The sequence below is a fragment of the Drosophila serrata genome, unplaced genomic scaffold (genome assembly GCF_035046125.1).
Source record: "Drosophila serrata isolate PLE 108 unplaced genomic scaffold, ASM3504612v1 contig_249, whole genome shotgun sequence".
In the NCBI taxonomy this organism is placed as follows: domain Eukaryota; kingdom Metazoa; phylum Arthropoda; class Insecta; order Diptera; family Drosophilidae; genus Drosophila; species Drosophila serrata.
Window position 1 is genome coordinate 546,300 of NW_028257147.1, and position 15,744 is coordinate 562,043.

The 15,744-nt window shown below is 38.8% G+C and overlaps 2 protein-coding genes and 1 long non-coding RNA gene across 4 annotated transcripts in view; all 3 read right to left on the reverse strand.

The window, feature by feature from the left end:
• fred (friend of echinoid) overlaps positions 1-10,660 on the reverse strand; it is a 401,947-nt gene extending 391,287 nt beyond the window's left edge. Inside the window, exons 1-3 of the mRNA XM_086832363.1 lie at positions 10,460-10,660; positions 10,192-10,388; positions 10,008-10,119 (exon numbers count right to left, since the gene is read on the reverse strand). The gene's annotated coding sequence lies outside the window, so the exon portion shown is untranslated. The remainder of the gene's footprint in view (positions 1-10,007; positions 10,120-10,191; positions 10,389-10,459) is intronic.
• Positions 10,661-10,735: 75 nt separating this feature from the next.
• LOC147643658 (uncharacterized) lies at positions 10,736-12,590 on the reverse strand. Its single transcript, XR_015271656.1, has 5 exons — positions 12,118-12,590; positions 11,566-12,045; positions 11,291-11,491; positions 11,017-11,218; positions 10,736-10,942 (listed from the first exon to the last, which is right to left on the reverse strand). It is a non-coding gene; the product is annotated as an uncharacterized LOC147643658 (long non-coding RNA).
• Positions 12,591-13,877: 1,287 nt separating this feature from the next.
• On the reverse strand, positions 13,878-15,498 carry Tbcc (Tubulin-binding cofactor C). 2 transcript variants are annotated; one of them, XM_020956902.2, is made up of 2 exons: positions 15,373-15,498; positions 13,878-15,156 (listed from the first exon to the last, which is right to left on the reverse strand). In XM_020956902.2, exon 2 carries the CDS (start codon positions 15,134-15,136, stop codon positions 14,036-14,038), a length of 1,101 nt encoding a protein of 366 aa, XP_020812561.2. In that variant the 5' UTR covers positions 15,137-15,156; positions 15,373-15,498; the 3' UTR covers positions 13,878-14,035. The 2 variants fall into 2 exon arrangements, with proteins under 2 accessions (XP_020812561.2, XP_086688505.1); XM_086832379.1 differs by having other exon boundaries at positions 15,329-15,452.
• Positions 15,499-15,744: the final 246 nt, after the last annotated feature.

Sequence of the window (15,744 nt, forward strand, 5' to 3'; positions counted from 1 at the left end):
ACTTGAAACCTATCTAAATAGAATTTTCCAAAAGAGTTTTCACTAATACAGGTATTTTATAAATCCATATCTTTTATTTTCTTACATTTTATTAATTATTACCTCTTAGAAACCCAAAAGTCTTTTATTAGAAAATTTCCTAAACTATCCCAAGGTATCACCCACTTCGACTTTTCACTACTCCAAAAAATTCCTTCAAGTTTGATAAAAGCAATTGCAGTTGCAGCCAATGGCAGCATCAAGTTGTCGTTGCTGTCGTCATCGTTGTCTGCTGCGTCACGTAAAAAGGGGTAAAAATGCATCAAGGAGGGGCATGAAAGTTTGAAGATGAAACGGGGGGCAGAGCAGATCGGAAGGCAGGAGGAGCATTCAAAGTCAAATCTACACAATGGCTTCGAAATGTGTGCTTAAACATTTTATTTATCACGCCAAATGCATGCATATGTGAGCAGGAAATGGGCGAACGTGTGTGTGTATGTGAGTGTGAGTAAGAAAATATGCGAACTTTCTGCATCACGTTGCGGGTATTCAATGATTTTTCAAACACTTTGGAAACCCCCTATCCCCCTCGCATTTATCGCAATTGTCTGCATTTCACAGTTTTTCATGTTTTCTTTTTCTTTTCTAAAAGAAAAAGCGACAAGTGTTGCTCTTTCTTATCTATATGCTTTTTTGTTTTTCTTGGAAAAGAGCTTGCCTTTAAAGTTGGAAGTCAAGTCGTGGAAAAGGGGGTCTCGTCTCGGGTAACAACACTTAATGCTGCGATAATACTTGCCTCAACTTTTATACTTAGACTACGTGAGTCATCATCATATAAAGATATTAAAATAGTTGATGTATTTGTGTTTCTTTTTTTAGCAGGAAAGTGAGAGGAAATGGAGTATACTTGAGTATATTAAAGAACAAAAATTACTTTGATTATAATCTGTTATCATTTAAAAATTCTAACTAATATTAAAAAGCTGTACTGAAACATTAAGCTTTTAAAATCATTTATATTTAATATTCCCTTTAAAGGCTACCGAGATTCACTTTAATTTCCTATACGTCATTTATTACCTAAAAATAATCATCAGTTTTCCTCTATCATTTAATTCCTTTTGTTTTAATTTCCATTTTGGACTTTAACCCACCCCCAAAAGGCACCCCGCACAATCCCCTTTTATATTACGACCTGTGAAAATCTCAACTAAAATTAAAAGCAAGAAAAATTAAATTAAATCCAATGAACCATTAAACGGAGCACATAATCATTGATCTTTTAATCAATTTGGGCAGGCCAATAAAGCAGTAAAACAGTAGAGAACTTTTTGGGGGAAAGCTCGCTGTGAAAGCGAAAACGGGCCAAGAGTCATAAAACACTGTCTATATATATATATATACGTTAGAAGTTCACCTTTTGCTGTGCAGATTAGGCCAACTTTTAAATGGTTTTAATGTGCTTTTTTATGGTCCTAAAGCTAGCTCGGGGAGTCCCAAGGCATACCATTTAACCTTCACGGCATATGAGTAATGAGAGTTTTAGTGTTGGGCATCGCATTGATTTTTCATATTTTCCTCAATGGGGAAAACTCCACTCCCTAATTACAAGAGCTGCCCTTTGGCCTGTCACAAGATTAGAGGGAAGGGCAAACTTTATTCCTCTTCTATTTCTTCTTTTATTTTTTTGTTATATAATTTTTTTTTTTTGGGGGGGGGGGGAGAAAAACTTCCTTTTACTCTGGAGGCTGTGTTATGACATTGTAAGCGTCCGATAAGCAAATGTCACAGAGAGAGCGGGTCAGACAGGGAAAGGGTCAAAGTTGCAGTGGCCTTCTGCCATTTGTCATTTTAATTTTTGTAAAAGGACAAGGAAAGTGGAAATGGTAAGGCCAAAAGATTGCTACACAGCTGGAAAATATATAAAGATTTTTTCCTAAAATACATATACTTCTCAGTTAAATAAGTATCATTCAACTTTAAAAAATTATTTTAAAATAAATATAAAAATGCCCTGTTTATCAATAAACCTTTTCTTTACCTAATTTCTTTTCCAGTGCAGTCAAAATTTGCATCACTCCCTTTCTCTCACTCTCTTTTGTCACTGCAAACCCGCGACCCCTTGCAACCTTTCCTTCAGTTTTTCCTGGGGTTTATCTTCGGGACTCGTTTCAGCTCCTCGAAACGAATAAAAAAAGTTGAAGTGAAAAAGTTAAGCAATTAACAAGCTGATAACTTTTTCGGGCCGACTTGCTGCAGCCTTTGCCTGCCTTCGTCTTCTTCTCCTATTTCGTATTTTCTTCGAAAAATTTCCATCATGACTTTTCATTTACTGTTTGCATACAATTCGGTGTCAGTTTTTCGAGGTCAACTCCCAGAGTTCTCCCCTCAAGGGACCCAAAGGCCAAGACCCTGATAACCTCCCCTCGAGGGCTAAGAGTTTTATGGCCCAAAGCGAACAAAAAGGGGAGTATTTTGGTCGGCATAAAGCGACGTATCCGGTCGTATCCAGCATATCCGGTTTTATGTGCTCATACGGCATAATTGCGGCACCGTAATTGGCCTGACAATTGCGACGAATGAAATCGCTTCGCTGCCCGCTTAAGTAGGATATATTCGTATCACAAAAATGGCCAGGACCAAGGACTAAAGACCATGGACTTCCTTTGTGTGAGTTTTGTAAATACATCATAAACTTATCGGGGTTTTATGCAGCGCCAAGTGAAACAATGAATGTGTAAATGTGGCTGCAGCTCTTAAAAAAAAGCAATTAAATGCAGAAACCAATTTTAAAAAGCTTTAAAGACTGAATTTATAAGAAAATTTAAACATTTAAGATGTATAAAACTTAATTAAGCTGTATTAAATAAAAATAACCATTTCTATTTTACAGGTTATAAAATACATTTTAGATATCTTTTTTGCAATATGTAATAAATCAAAGACAAAAAACTTTCTAGTTCTTTGTAAAAATAAAATGCAAAAAATGAATGCGACATTTGAAATACAAAAAGAACATGTTAAATGCCATAAACATTAAGTAGAGTAATAAATAAATACCACAAGAGGATGTTAACACCATTAAAATGTATGCAAAAACAATGATTTATTATTAACAAAAGATGAAATAATAAATATTTTCAAGTAGTAAAAGTAAAAGCCAATCTTAGTATGTGATATAGCATAAATATAAAGCAGCATATTTATTCTTTTAATAATATTGATTTAAAAATACAACCACTTAGACAAATTTAAATAAATAATCTATAAAGTGAAAATAAACCCTAAACAAATAACTGCAAAGCGTTTTTATAGACTGCAAAACCCCTTTTCGAGACGGGGGGTGAAAAAATACACACACCATTTGACAAACACACATTTTCCCCCCCTTTCCCTAAACCGCTAATGCTAATGCACAATTCTCGGGAGTTTATAAACCCGATAAAACCAAGCAGAACGGGAAAGATAGCCATGGAGACAGCGGCAAAAAAGATGGCCATCTTTATGCTGGGCCAAAAACTGACAGAAATAAAGTGAAGTTGGTCATAAATTTGCTTTTACGCCAAGATGACTTCATAAAGCGACAAATACGAAAAGCATAATGCCGAGTGCAGCCAACCCAAAAGCGGGGATAAGTCGGTATGCTGGGGAATCGGTGGCTCTATATATATACACCCAAATACACCCAAGTCTAGTAGCAAGGATATAAAAGGAGGAGCACTGAGGCGCCGCAATGCAGCAGGCAGCAAAAATTGTTGTGTTTTGTGTCTGGCTTGGCATTGTTGCTGCGCCTGTCCTACTCCTGCTCCAGCCTTCCACTTCTGTCCCCGAATCAAAGACGCTGGAAGAGGGAGTAAAATCCAGCTAGAAGAGTGGGAAGAATTCAACGAAATTGGAGGGGGGAGATTCATCCGAAATTGGAGGGGAAATCCAAAGAACAAGAGAGGGGTCCATTGGGGTAGGGAGCAGGTGGCAGGGTACAAACGCCTGTCGCCGTTCCCAGACATTGCTGATTTATATGCATGGTTCTCACACTTCAACATGAAACAAGATCACAGCAAAAAATATCACAATTAAAATAGAATAATATTAATTGTTTTTCATTTTCTTAATCTAAATAAAATAAAAGGTTGCGTAATCATTTTGTTAATAAATAATATAAAACTTCCCTAGAAATCGAGGGAGATTTTAAATAAATTTAAATGACGCCTGAGAAAGTACTCCACAAAACAGCAAACCTCTAATATTCCTCCTCCTCCTGTTCTACCTTTTTTAAACAAATTATTCACCATAAAATCTCATTTGCATTGCCTACTTTTAAGCATATTTAAGTGTAAATCGACTTAAAATTCCTCTTAATACCCCCCGCTTTTCCCCAGTGCATTCTATAAGAACCAAAATCGTTTGGGAAAGGGGAATATGGGATCCCAACAGATAAGAGAGATGCAGTCAGGGAGGCAGACTCTTGGATGGCTAAAGCTGAAAGCTGAGGTGCTGCCACGCGAATTTTTCCGATTTTGCATTGCATACTTTTTGGCTGAACGCGTCGCTGCCTGGAGAATGCGATTGGTAGGAAAAAGGTATGGGGGAAAATGGAGATGGGAATGTCTCGATTTTTTACTTTGAACACAAATATTGAACGTTTACATTACTCCCTATCGAAGCAGTGTACCCCTCTCCCCCTCTACCCACCTTTCACCCAGGCGTACCCCCTTCGAATGCTACGCATGAAAGCATTGCAAGTCAGCAACGCGAACGAAGAGAAATTGCCAAAAACGAGCAAAGCAAAAAAAACGAAAATGGCAAGCAGAAATGGCAGCAACAACAATAACAAAAAGTGGAGTAAGGGAGCCAGGAGAAAGATAACGGTACACTTGGTGAAATTATGATTTATGAATATGGAATTATGAATATTTAGAAATATTGTTAATACAGTTTCTGTATCTTTTAAGACAAAAGCAACTTAAAATGTGCCACAAGTTTAGTTTAGAATATTATTTCTTCATTTGCTTAATTTTAAATAAAGAAAAAAATATATAACTGCATACTTTTAGACACAGTTTTACAAGACTTCTATAGCAAGTTTTATTCTCTATATATCACCAATTTCAAGAGTTATGGATATTATAGATTTATTTTCCCGCACTGTAAACTTGGAGTGCGGAAAGCGAAAACGGAATTGTGAGCGAAGGAAATGCGCAGGAGGAAGCAGGATGGCAGCAGCCGGGGGTTAAGAGACAGTAAGACAGGGACAGGGACAGGAACGGGAGGACAGTAAGGGAGACAGCAACAACAGAGCCAGCTTACAAGCGCATTTCGATTATTGTTGATGTAATCATAATTTTTCATTTCCAAAGTAAACGATACCAGGCCACGCCCACGACCCTTGCTCCATTCCCTTTCCCCCATCCCACACATCCCACTGCCTCGGTTCCAAACGCATAAAGAATCGACGAGAATTAAACGAACTTTTCATTTATTTACACGAAAAACATGAGAAACGCGTTTAAAACGCACACCGCGTCGATGATTTAAGTAAACAAACAGCAGGAGTGTAAGAAAAAATAGAGAATCGATTTGGAATATATCCTACCTTTTTAATAAAAGGTGTCTAAAAGTATGCAATAAAGTTCACGCGGAGGCAAATTCACCATAAATTTGTTTAACAACAACACTTTGTTTTACAGTTTTTGTAAAATTTTGAATGGTTTTCAAAGAAACCGATGAATTAATATAAAATATTTTATTTGAAATTTGAAAACTCTGTTTTTCATTATACCAAAAGAACTTTTGATATCTAAAAATAATTTTTTTTATTTATATAATCTGATACTATTAAAATCATCAAAAATATTATCATCATCAAAATATATGGGATATCCAATAATGACAATGCCCCCCAATTATAGGGTATAATAAAAAGAAAAAAAACAACAACAACAGCAATCGATGGTAGCGGAAGTGGAAAACAAGAAGGAGGAGCGGGATGACAAGGCCAGGCAGGCAGGCGGCTCTGGCAGAGATTTTCGGTTTGGATCCGACTGCGGTCGCTGGGGGGGATTGTGGTGAAAATGGGCTGAATGTCCGGGTGTGAAACAGGGAGGGACTGCCGGCTGTCTTGCATCATTAATTACAATTTGAGCTGCACACGCAGAGCGGAGATCCGAGATTCGCTGGGTAAAGGACGAAGAAGGATGCGAGACAAGCTGCGAATAATAAAAAAAAAATAAAGAAAAACTGCGAGTAGCGTTACATAACCCAATCCTGGTCAGTTTTTGCCCCGAGAGTCAGAGCCTACCATTGACACAGCTTGCCATATATGCATATATGTTCATATATATCCTTAAATATCGGTGTGTATATATACATCTACGTATATATATCGCTCCAACAGTCTGTGGCTGCGCTGACATTTTAATTGCACTGCATGACTCCCGTAATTCGCTTAATTAATCAACATTTTTGCTCTTATCAATATCGGAAAGCGTTTTTAAAGGCCACACGGTTGAGAAATTGTTGAGAAATTACTGAACAATTGTTGAGAAATTGGTAGTAGTAAATGTCTAAAGCAATTCGGTAATTAGTCATTTAAGAAATATGTGTTTTAACTATTACTTTACGAAGAAGGTATTATGTGTGTGGTTAATTTATTGAATACCTTCGTTTATGAAGGATTAAATTTTTAGGCTTTAAATAGTCCCAATGTAATTGACATTGATCAGACATGATTAATATAATATTATATATTATATATATATTTTGTTTTTAAACACTATAACCTTAAACTAAAATATGAGTAGTTTTTCAGGTCTAACTGCTTTAAAATCTTTTAAAATAATACATATTTTGATTCTATAAAAATGCTTCCAAATAACTTTAAAGTTGTGTGAGGCCCACATGACGTATGAGTAATTTTCATGACAATTCTTAAAGAAAATCGCTTGGTTTCTGAATTATTTTCCACATACTTTTCAAGTTCAACCAAAAACTTGGTATTTTTACGAATTCCTGATATTATTTTAGCGAAATCTAGACGATTTGTGTGTGAATGGTGTGTGCGATGCCCAACTAAATGCGTAAATTAGCATCGTTGCCGCATCAGCTGAGCCATAAAATCAGCACACAAAGGCATTTGCGGGCTCTATATATATGTGGGTCACAAAGTTGGGAACGGGTGCGAACGGAGTTGGCTCTTAGGGGGGGTTTTAAGGTGAAGGTAAAGGTGAAGTCAGGTGAAGGCAGGTGTAGCCTGGTAGGTGACGCGGGTCGGTAATTTTGCAGTAATTGAAACCATCAAAGCATGAGAGCGAGAGCAAGTTGGTGGCGGGAGGGGAGAGGGGCAGGGCTAAGAGCGAAAGGCAATTACAGACGCTACGATAATATTAATGCATGTGGAGATGGTCACCATTGTGTTTGGGGTCTCGGTCTTATCGCAAATGCGGCGAATATTATCTGCGATAATGAGAAAACTAATTGTGAGCTATGCAAATGTGGCAGCACCAGATGCACCTGTGTGTCTTCCGTTTGTATGCGTGTCCAGGTGTGTGTGTGTGCGTGTGTTGGCTTACCAACACCGTTCAAGTGTGAAAGCAATTAGATTTGATAGTTTATCGGGGCTTCATTTGAATAAACGGAAATTGCCACAGCAATAAGGCACCAAAGGTAAGTCCTTTCTATTGAAAAAATTTCTCGAAAATTAAAGTTCCAATGGTGAAAATATAGAATTAAGCAAATTTATAAAAAGAAACTCGATCAATTTAATTCTCGGTATTTTCCCGAATCGCTGCCACGGAAATATGCATATGAGTCCAGACAATAAAGCCAACAAAAAGGACCAGCAGTTGTCCTTAAACATTTTTAATTAAGCAAGAAAAATAAGGGGATTCTAAGTCACAATTTCGAGAAATTATAATTCTATTTATATATTGTTTAAGAGAAATAACAAACTATATTTATAGATTCTTTCCGTCCCTCCCAATCAAAAGCATCCAATTTCTCCGAAATAATTACCAATAAATCATTGATAATGTAAAATAAGTGCCCCCAACGCTGCTGTCAGTTGATGTCAAATCCACACCAATTCGCGCACACCTGTTATGCACCTGTAAATCCCCGTTCCGTTACGTTCCAGTTCCGTAAATGGAAGTCTGTGGATTCTCCGCGAATTAATTTTCATACTCAACACCTCTGCCGGCGCCTTGGGGCAGCGCAGCGGCATAGAGAGAGAGTGGGAGAGAGAGAAAGGCAACAACAAAAACAAGAACCAACAATTTGAATTTCAAATTGCAGAGAATTTTGGGAGAGAGGAGGAGAAGGGGGGAGAGGGAAACATCCATCCTTAAGTTTCAAGCGGAGCCAAATCAGCTGACACGAAAACTCAAATGCAGTTGCCCATGCGAATGCAGTGGGGGTTACACTGAGAAAAAAACCCATAAAATCAAAACATACATAATAAGAAGTATAAAAATTGTTAACCAACAATAATTGTCAAAAATGCTAGCCAAAATTAATAAAAACACTCATTCATTAAAAAAAAAAAAATCCTAAAAGGTTAAAAAATCGCTCAACATTGTTAATCAATTTTATAGCGTGTTTACTTTAAATATACTACAAAAATATTGTATTATATTTACATAGAAACACTATAATATTTGTAGTGTACTGGAAAGCACATGAGGAGGTAATGCGAGAAAGAGAAGCATAGAGAAGTCAGAGCGAAATAGCAAGTACGGGAAAGATCGTCGTCGCCGGTGACATGCCAATTAAGAGCTTAAGTTGCATCCTCCTCATCAGTGGCCGCCATTTTGGCAACATGGGAAACGTTCCGTTAGCTGTCGTTATAAGCAAAGCTGAGAGGGAAAACTGCTGTGAAAATCCATGCCCCTAGACTTTCCGTTAAGTTTGCGTTGCTAATTGCAGCGATAAATGTTTAAGCCTAAAGCAGTAAGGTCTAAACTTCTACGCAAAGCTTTGAATTATATAAAACCGTTGAAATGTTTTCACTGAAAATGTTCCCCAAAAATATATATAAAGAAATATAGGAAACTTTGTAAAATAATAACAAATTGAATGATTGAATAAAAATATTAAAAGAAGCTTCACTCACCAATAGTTTTATCATCTTTTTTTTCTTTTGGATTTTCTGGTCAAAGTCTTTAGTGTTTTTGAAACACATACTTACACATTTTCACTTTTATACTTTCCAGTTTTATACTTTCACTTTCCACTTTTCCACATTAAAGTACATTTTACACTTTACACTTTTACATTTTTACACTTTCATTCTTTCATTTTCACACTTACACAAAAAAAAAAATTTTAAAAATATAAAAAAAAAATATGCCATATTATTTGGCACTTTTATGCTTTTCTCGTAAGCATTTCATTTTTACAACACTTTTTTACACTTTCACATTAACACTTTCACTTATCACACACTTCACACTTATACTTATACTTATTCTTCAGTTTTTACACTTTAAAAAAGTCTCTTACTTTTTTTTCATACTTTTGCCATAGACAAGTCTTTGATTTTTGTCATATTACAAACATTTTTATAAATTTTATGTTTTTACACTTTTTAAATTGCGTTTTATAGTTTGGTTATCCAAAGTTGTATAGCCAGTTTTTATTTGCTGTATTATTAACTTAATTTTCAAACACGCCTTTTAATTTCTTCGTTCGTTTACGGTTTCGGCTACAGTTTTATGTTTACAGCCAGCCAACTGTACGGTTTTAGAGTCATCACTCCATTTGCAAAGTTTCGCGATTACTGACCACTGTTTTAGAAGCGCTGTAAACACGTAAATATGTCGTAGTAAATACGTTGTTAGTATTCGCTATGTTTAAGGCCAGCTATTTGATTGAGACTCTTATAAAATTCACTATAGACTTTGATTATCCAAAATTTTATAGCCACAAGTTATAAGATTTCTTAAAATCTTAATTTTTACACATATTTTTTCATTTCTTCGCTCGCTTACAGTTTGATGTTAACAGCAAGCCAAGTATACAGTTTTAGTGCTTACCATTTAACCGGCATAGTTTCGCAATCACTGCCTACGGTTTTGAAAGCACATGCTAAACAGGTGTCTCAATTTTCAAGTCTTTCTTTTTGTCTCCTTTTTACTTGCCCACGAACTAGAATTAGAAAGGAAACCACATTGCTGATTAGGGAATTTGGAATTTTGTTGTTTTTGGCGTTGAACTTACATGACTGCGTATGTAGGTAGCAGGCGAATCTTACTTCAGCAGCGCAAGCAGCCTAAGGAGCTTTACAGTAAGCCACGTATACAGTTTTAGAGCCGACATAGTTTGGCGATCACTGCTTACGGTTTTAGAAGTACATGCCCAGGCAGTGTCTTAATGTTCAAGTATTTCTTCTTGTCTCCTTTTTACTTGCCCATGAACTAAAATTAGATTGAAACCCACATTGCTGATTAGGATACTTAGCATTTGTTATTTTTGGCGCTGTACTTACATGTGTGTGTATGTAGGTGCAGGCAAATGCAGCTGCGAAAGCAGCGTAAGAAGAAAGTTTACAGTAAGCCATGTATACAGTTTTAGAGGCGACCATTTCACCGGCATAGTTTCACGATCACTGCTTACAGTTTTGGAAGCACATGCCAGCAAGTGTCACAGTTTTCGATTCTTTCTTTCCGTCTCCTTTTTACTCGCTCACAAACTGGAATTCGAACGGAAGCCACATTGCTGATTAGGGAATTTGGCATTTTGTTGTTTTTGGCGTTGTACTTACATGTGTGTGTATGTAGGTAGCAGGCGAATCTTACTCCAGTTGCGCAGGCAGCGTAAATAGCTTTACAATAAGCCACGTATACAGTTTTAGAGGCTACCGTTTAACCGGCAAAGTTTCGCAATCACTGCTTACAGTTTTGAAGCACATGCCAGCAAGTGTCTCCATTTTTGAGACTTTCTTTTTGTCTCCTTTTTACTCGCTCACAAACTGGAATTAGAATGGAAACCACATTGCTGATTAGGAACCTTGGCATTTTTGTTGTTTTCCGGCGTTGTACTTACATGTGTGTGTATGTAGGTAGCAGGCGAATCTTACTCCAGTTGCGCAGGCAGCGTAAATAGCTTTACAATAAGCCACGTATACAGTTTTAGAGGCTACCGTTTAACCGGCAAAGTTTCGCAATCACTGCTTACAGTTTTGGAAGCACATGCCAGCAAGTGTCTCAATTTTCGAGTCGTTGTCTCCATTTTACTTGCCCACGAACTAAAATTAGAATGGAAACCACATTGCTGATAAGGGAATTTGGCATTTTGTTGTTTTTGGCGTTGTACTTACATGTGTGTGTATGTAGGTAGCAGGCGAATCTTACCCCAGCTCCGCAGGCAGCGTAAGTAGCTTTACAGTAAGCCACGTATACAGTTTTAGAGGCTACCATTCCACCGGCATAGTTTCAGATCACTGCTTACAGTTTTGAAAGCACATGCCAGCAAGTGTCTCAATTTTCGAGTCGTTGTCTCCATTTTACTTGCCCACGAACTAAAATTAGAATGGAAACCACATTGCTGATTAGGAACCTTGGCATTTTTGTTGTTTTCCGGCGTTGTACTTACATGTGTGTGTATGTAGGTAGCAGGCAAATGCATCTGAAGCTGCGAAACCGTAAGAAGGAGGAGGTGCAAAGAACCTTAATTGCCGGCGGTGAGATGCTGTAATTTCGTTTGAGTTTTCCAGTATCACATTATCCGTGCACTTGCGCTTGCCCTTCACCTTTCACTTGCCGATTTTATTTCGCAGCAGCTCGGAGCGAAAAGTGGACATCGGTGATTTAATATGGGAGCTACATCTAATTGCGACTCGTGGTTTTCACCTTTGACAGCTCACTACATAACCTCAATCTGCTCTCACGCTCTTACTGCAGCTGCGCAAGCAGCGTAAGAAGGAGCTTTACCGTAAGCCACGTATACCGCTTCAGAGCTTACCGATTCACCGGAAAAGTTTCGCGCTCACAGCCTACGGTATTGAAAGCACATGCCGACAAGTGTCTCAATTTTAAAGTCTTTCTTTTTGTCTTCTTTTTACTTGCCCATGATCTAGAATTAGAATGGAAACCACATTGCGGATTAGGTAACTTGGTATTTTGTTGTTTTCGGCGGCGTACTTACTTGTGTTTGTATGTAGGTAGCAGGCAAATGCAGCTGCAGCTGCAAAAGCGTAAGAAGAAGAAGGTTGAAAGAACCTTGATTGCCGGCGGTGAGCTGCTGTAGTTTCGTTTGAGTTTTCCATTATCACATTATCCGTGCACTTGCGCTTGCCCTTCACCTTTCACTTGCCGATTTTATTTCGCAGCAGCTCGAGGCGAAAAGTGGACATCGGTGATTTAATATGGGAGCTACATCTAATTGCGACTCGTGGTTTTCACCTTTGACAGCTCACTACATAACCTCAACTTGCTCTCACGCTCCCACACACGCTCTTACTGCAGCTGCGCAAGCAGCGTAAGAAGAAGGAGCTTTACAGTACCGCTTCAGAGCTTACCGATTCACCGGAAAAGTTTCGCGATCACAGCCTACGGTATTGAAAGCACATGCCAAACAAGTGTTTTAATTTTAAAGTCTTTCTTTTTGTCTCCTTTTTACTAGAATTAGAATGGAAACCACATTTCTGATTAGGGATCTTGGTATTTTGTTGTTTTCGGCGGCGTACTTACTTGTGTGTGTATGTAGGTAGCAGGCAAATGCAGCTGCAGCTGCGAAGGCGTAACAAGGAAGAGGTGCAAAGAACCTTAATTGCCGGCGGTGAGATGCTGTGGTTTCGCTTGAGTTTTCCATTATCACATTAACCGTGCACTTGCGCTTGCCCTTCACCTTTCACTTGCCGATTTTATTTAACAGCAGCTCGAGGCGAAAAGTGGACATCGATGGTTTAATGTGCGAGCTTAATCAAATTGCGACTCGTGTTTTTCACCTTTGACAGCTCACTACATAACCTCATTCTGCTCTCACTCTCCCACTCAAGCTCCCTCTCACGCTCATCCGTGTGGGAGTGACTGAAGACATGTGTCAGTGTGTGTGTGTGGGTGCGTAATTTGCAGTTCAATTACCTCGCTAATATGAGATGTCGATATTGCTTCTGCTTCTCTTACTTCCGTGGCTTCGTCTTGTGCTCCAGCACACACGCCCCCTTCCCCAGCCATCGCCACAGAATTACCGCTTGTAACTTGAATTCGTTAATTATTTTGACAGTCGGCCATGTTGACAGCGGCACAAGTCAACGGGATGAGAGAGAAATGAGAAGAGCGAGGCATTAACGACTTGTAAATACCCTAACAGAAAGTGGTATATATTAAATAAAGAAATTTTTGTGTATATATTTCTTTATTTATTATTATTGTATTGTATTGAATGGATATATATATAAAAAAAATTAAATTAAATAAATAAATCAATTTAAGAAATAATAATATTTACTAAATTTAATAAATCCATTTATTATTGTTTTTATATATGTATGCAAGCTCATTGGATTAGCCGAGTTGACCGTCGTCCAAGACATTTGAAGTAACGTCTTGAGTTGCCCTGTTGTGGCCACATGAAACTTGCATGAGTTCTGTCCATCCCTTGTCGCCCCCCCGCCTCCGCTAAGCTTTACCCTTGGTCCTACTCGGCCATCTCGATATAACCGTAATTTGTGTGGCAGCCACAGCCATTTTGGCCAACCACTGATTATGCCACATCCGAAATGGACATGTCAAATTAACCAGGACATATAAACAAAGACAGTTACATGCGGTTACATATTCAATCATGATCATCTTTAACTTTCGCTTAATCAAAATTGGTACTACTTTAAGGGAATTGAACAAAATCTTTAACCTAACGTACAAATTTAATAATATATAGTAACTCTAAAAACACATACATAGTTATTCAAATACAAGGTTCACTTTTATTCAACATTCTTACATTCTATTTACACAGATCTCTCGGGAATTGAGGGCTCCAGCAGCACCTGCCAGATTAGCCAGCCGAGGATTAGTCCGTAGGCCAGCCAACCGAGAAGCAGTCGCCGCTGATGCCGCCACTAGATGATGGAGGCAGGATCCTTGACCGTATTGATTACGCCCTGCTGTTGCTTGTGCTCATTATTATTGTTATTGCTGACGAAATCCCTTCGCAGGGCATTCCAATTGGGATCAGGATGATCCTTGAGCAGACTCCAGTTGGGCGAGGGGACATCCGGCGAAAGCCAATTAAAATCGGCCACATCTGTGTAGTTATTCTGGGATTTGTTCAGACCCGACTGCAAATAGTCCGCCTCCAGCTCGGGATAATCGTAGTTATACTCTCCGATCTCGATGGCCTTGCAATCCTCAATGATGGCGCGACAGGTGACATGCAGGTAAATTCGAGTGGACTGTGAGGAGTGCAATCTCAACTGCTGACAGGCAATAGAGAGGGTACACTGGTCTACATTCTCGGCGAAGAAGGAACGCGAAATGGGACCGCACAGCAGGGTGCAGTGGGAGGCGTGGGAAACCTGAACGGATCCCGGATGTCCCTGCAGTTCCACCAAACAGTGATTTACATTCGATATGGTTATGTCCTGTCCATTGACTTGTGTGGAGTTGAGGACTATATGCTCGTTCTTCCTGTTTTCCAGAGTCCAGCTAAAGTTGGAACCCGATTTCTCCGGGGTTTTGGTTGTGTTTGAGTCAACTTTATCCTTCATTACTGGCGGCTTCTGCTTGATGGCAGCCGCTGTCTTTTTGCCACTAAAACCGAACTTCTTCTTGGGCATCAGACGCTGACGAGCCTCGTCGTTGCTGGCGGTCAGCGTGTTCAGAATGTTCTGGCAAGACTTGATCTTGAAGTCCGAGAGGAACATGGTGGAGGCGGTGAGGTAGCGCTGCAGCTCCTGGATCTGCATGGTTATCGCAGCAAATCTCTGGGTCAAGTCCGACGTGGCGGGCGGTGCATCGCCGCTGCTCAATTCGTTTAGTCTCTGCTCAATGTCGTAGGCCTGCTGGGTGAAACTCTGAGCAAAGTAGTCCACGCCCTCGTTCTGCACCGTTTCCTTGGAGCGCTGCTCCAGCTTCACATCCAAATAGTTCTGCCTGTCCTTGTTGCGCTTGTTCAGTCGCTCCAGTACATGATCCTTGCGATTTTCTCCGTCCTCCTCCATTTTTTAATGCGTTAAAATATCTGCGTGGAAAGGAAAGCTGGTTAAAAATCAATTTTCAAGCGGAAAAACTTCTTTCTTTTCTGTGGGCGACAATGAATCACGGTTTTGTTGACGACAGTTGCGCAGCTGCAGGAAAATTTGCGGAAATCTTCCACTTGGTGTTGATGAAGGTATAGCCGCTTATAAATTAACCTTAAACCTTCGTGAAATTATCTTGTTTATGTTGAAATATTAACCTCTTTGTGTAGTTTTTAATTTATTTACTCCAAATAAGAAAACAATTGTTGGTAACAGCTGAGAGTAGAGAGTAGAGTGTGACCAGAGCTTAATTTTATTATGCCGAAGCTCGTTCCCGGCAAGAGGTCACACTCGGGTAGACAAGACGTCAACAAACAACGTATGGAACGTAATCGAACAAAACCGTAACCGTGTATGACGTACGCGAACAACGTAATAAAAAGTTTAAAAGGTAATAGAAAAGGTTATTTAAATATGAATGTAAAGCTTACGCAGATTCCAAATCGAAAATTCAGAAATAAACGCAATAGAATCTTTTAAATTGAATATTCAGTTAGACAACCAAAACATATCCCTAAAAAAAACTAAAA

Coding starts and splice junctions, on each gene's coding strand:
- Tbcc (XM_020956902.2), bottom strand. CDS start 15,136: ATGGAGGAGGACGGAGAAAATCGCAAGGATCATGTACTGGAGCGACTG.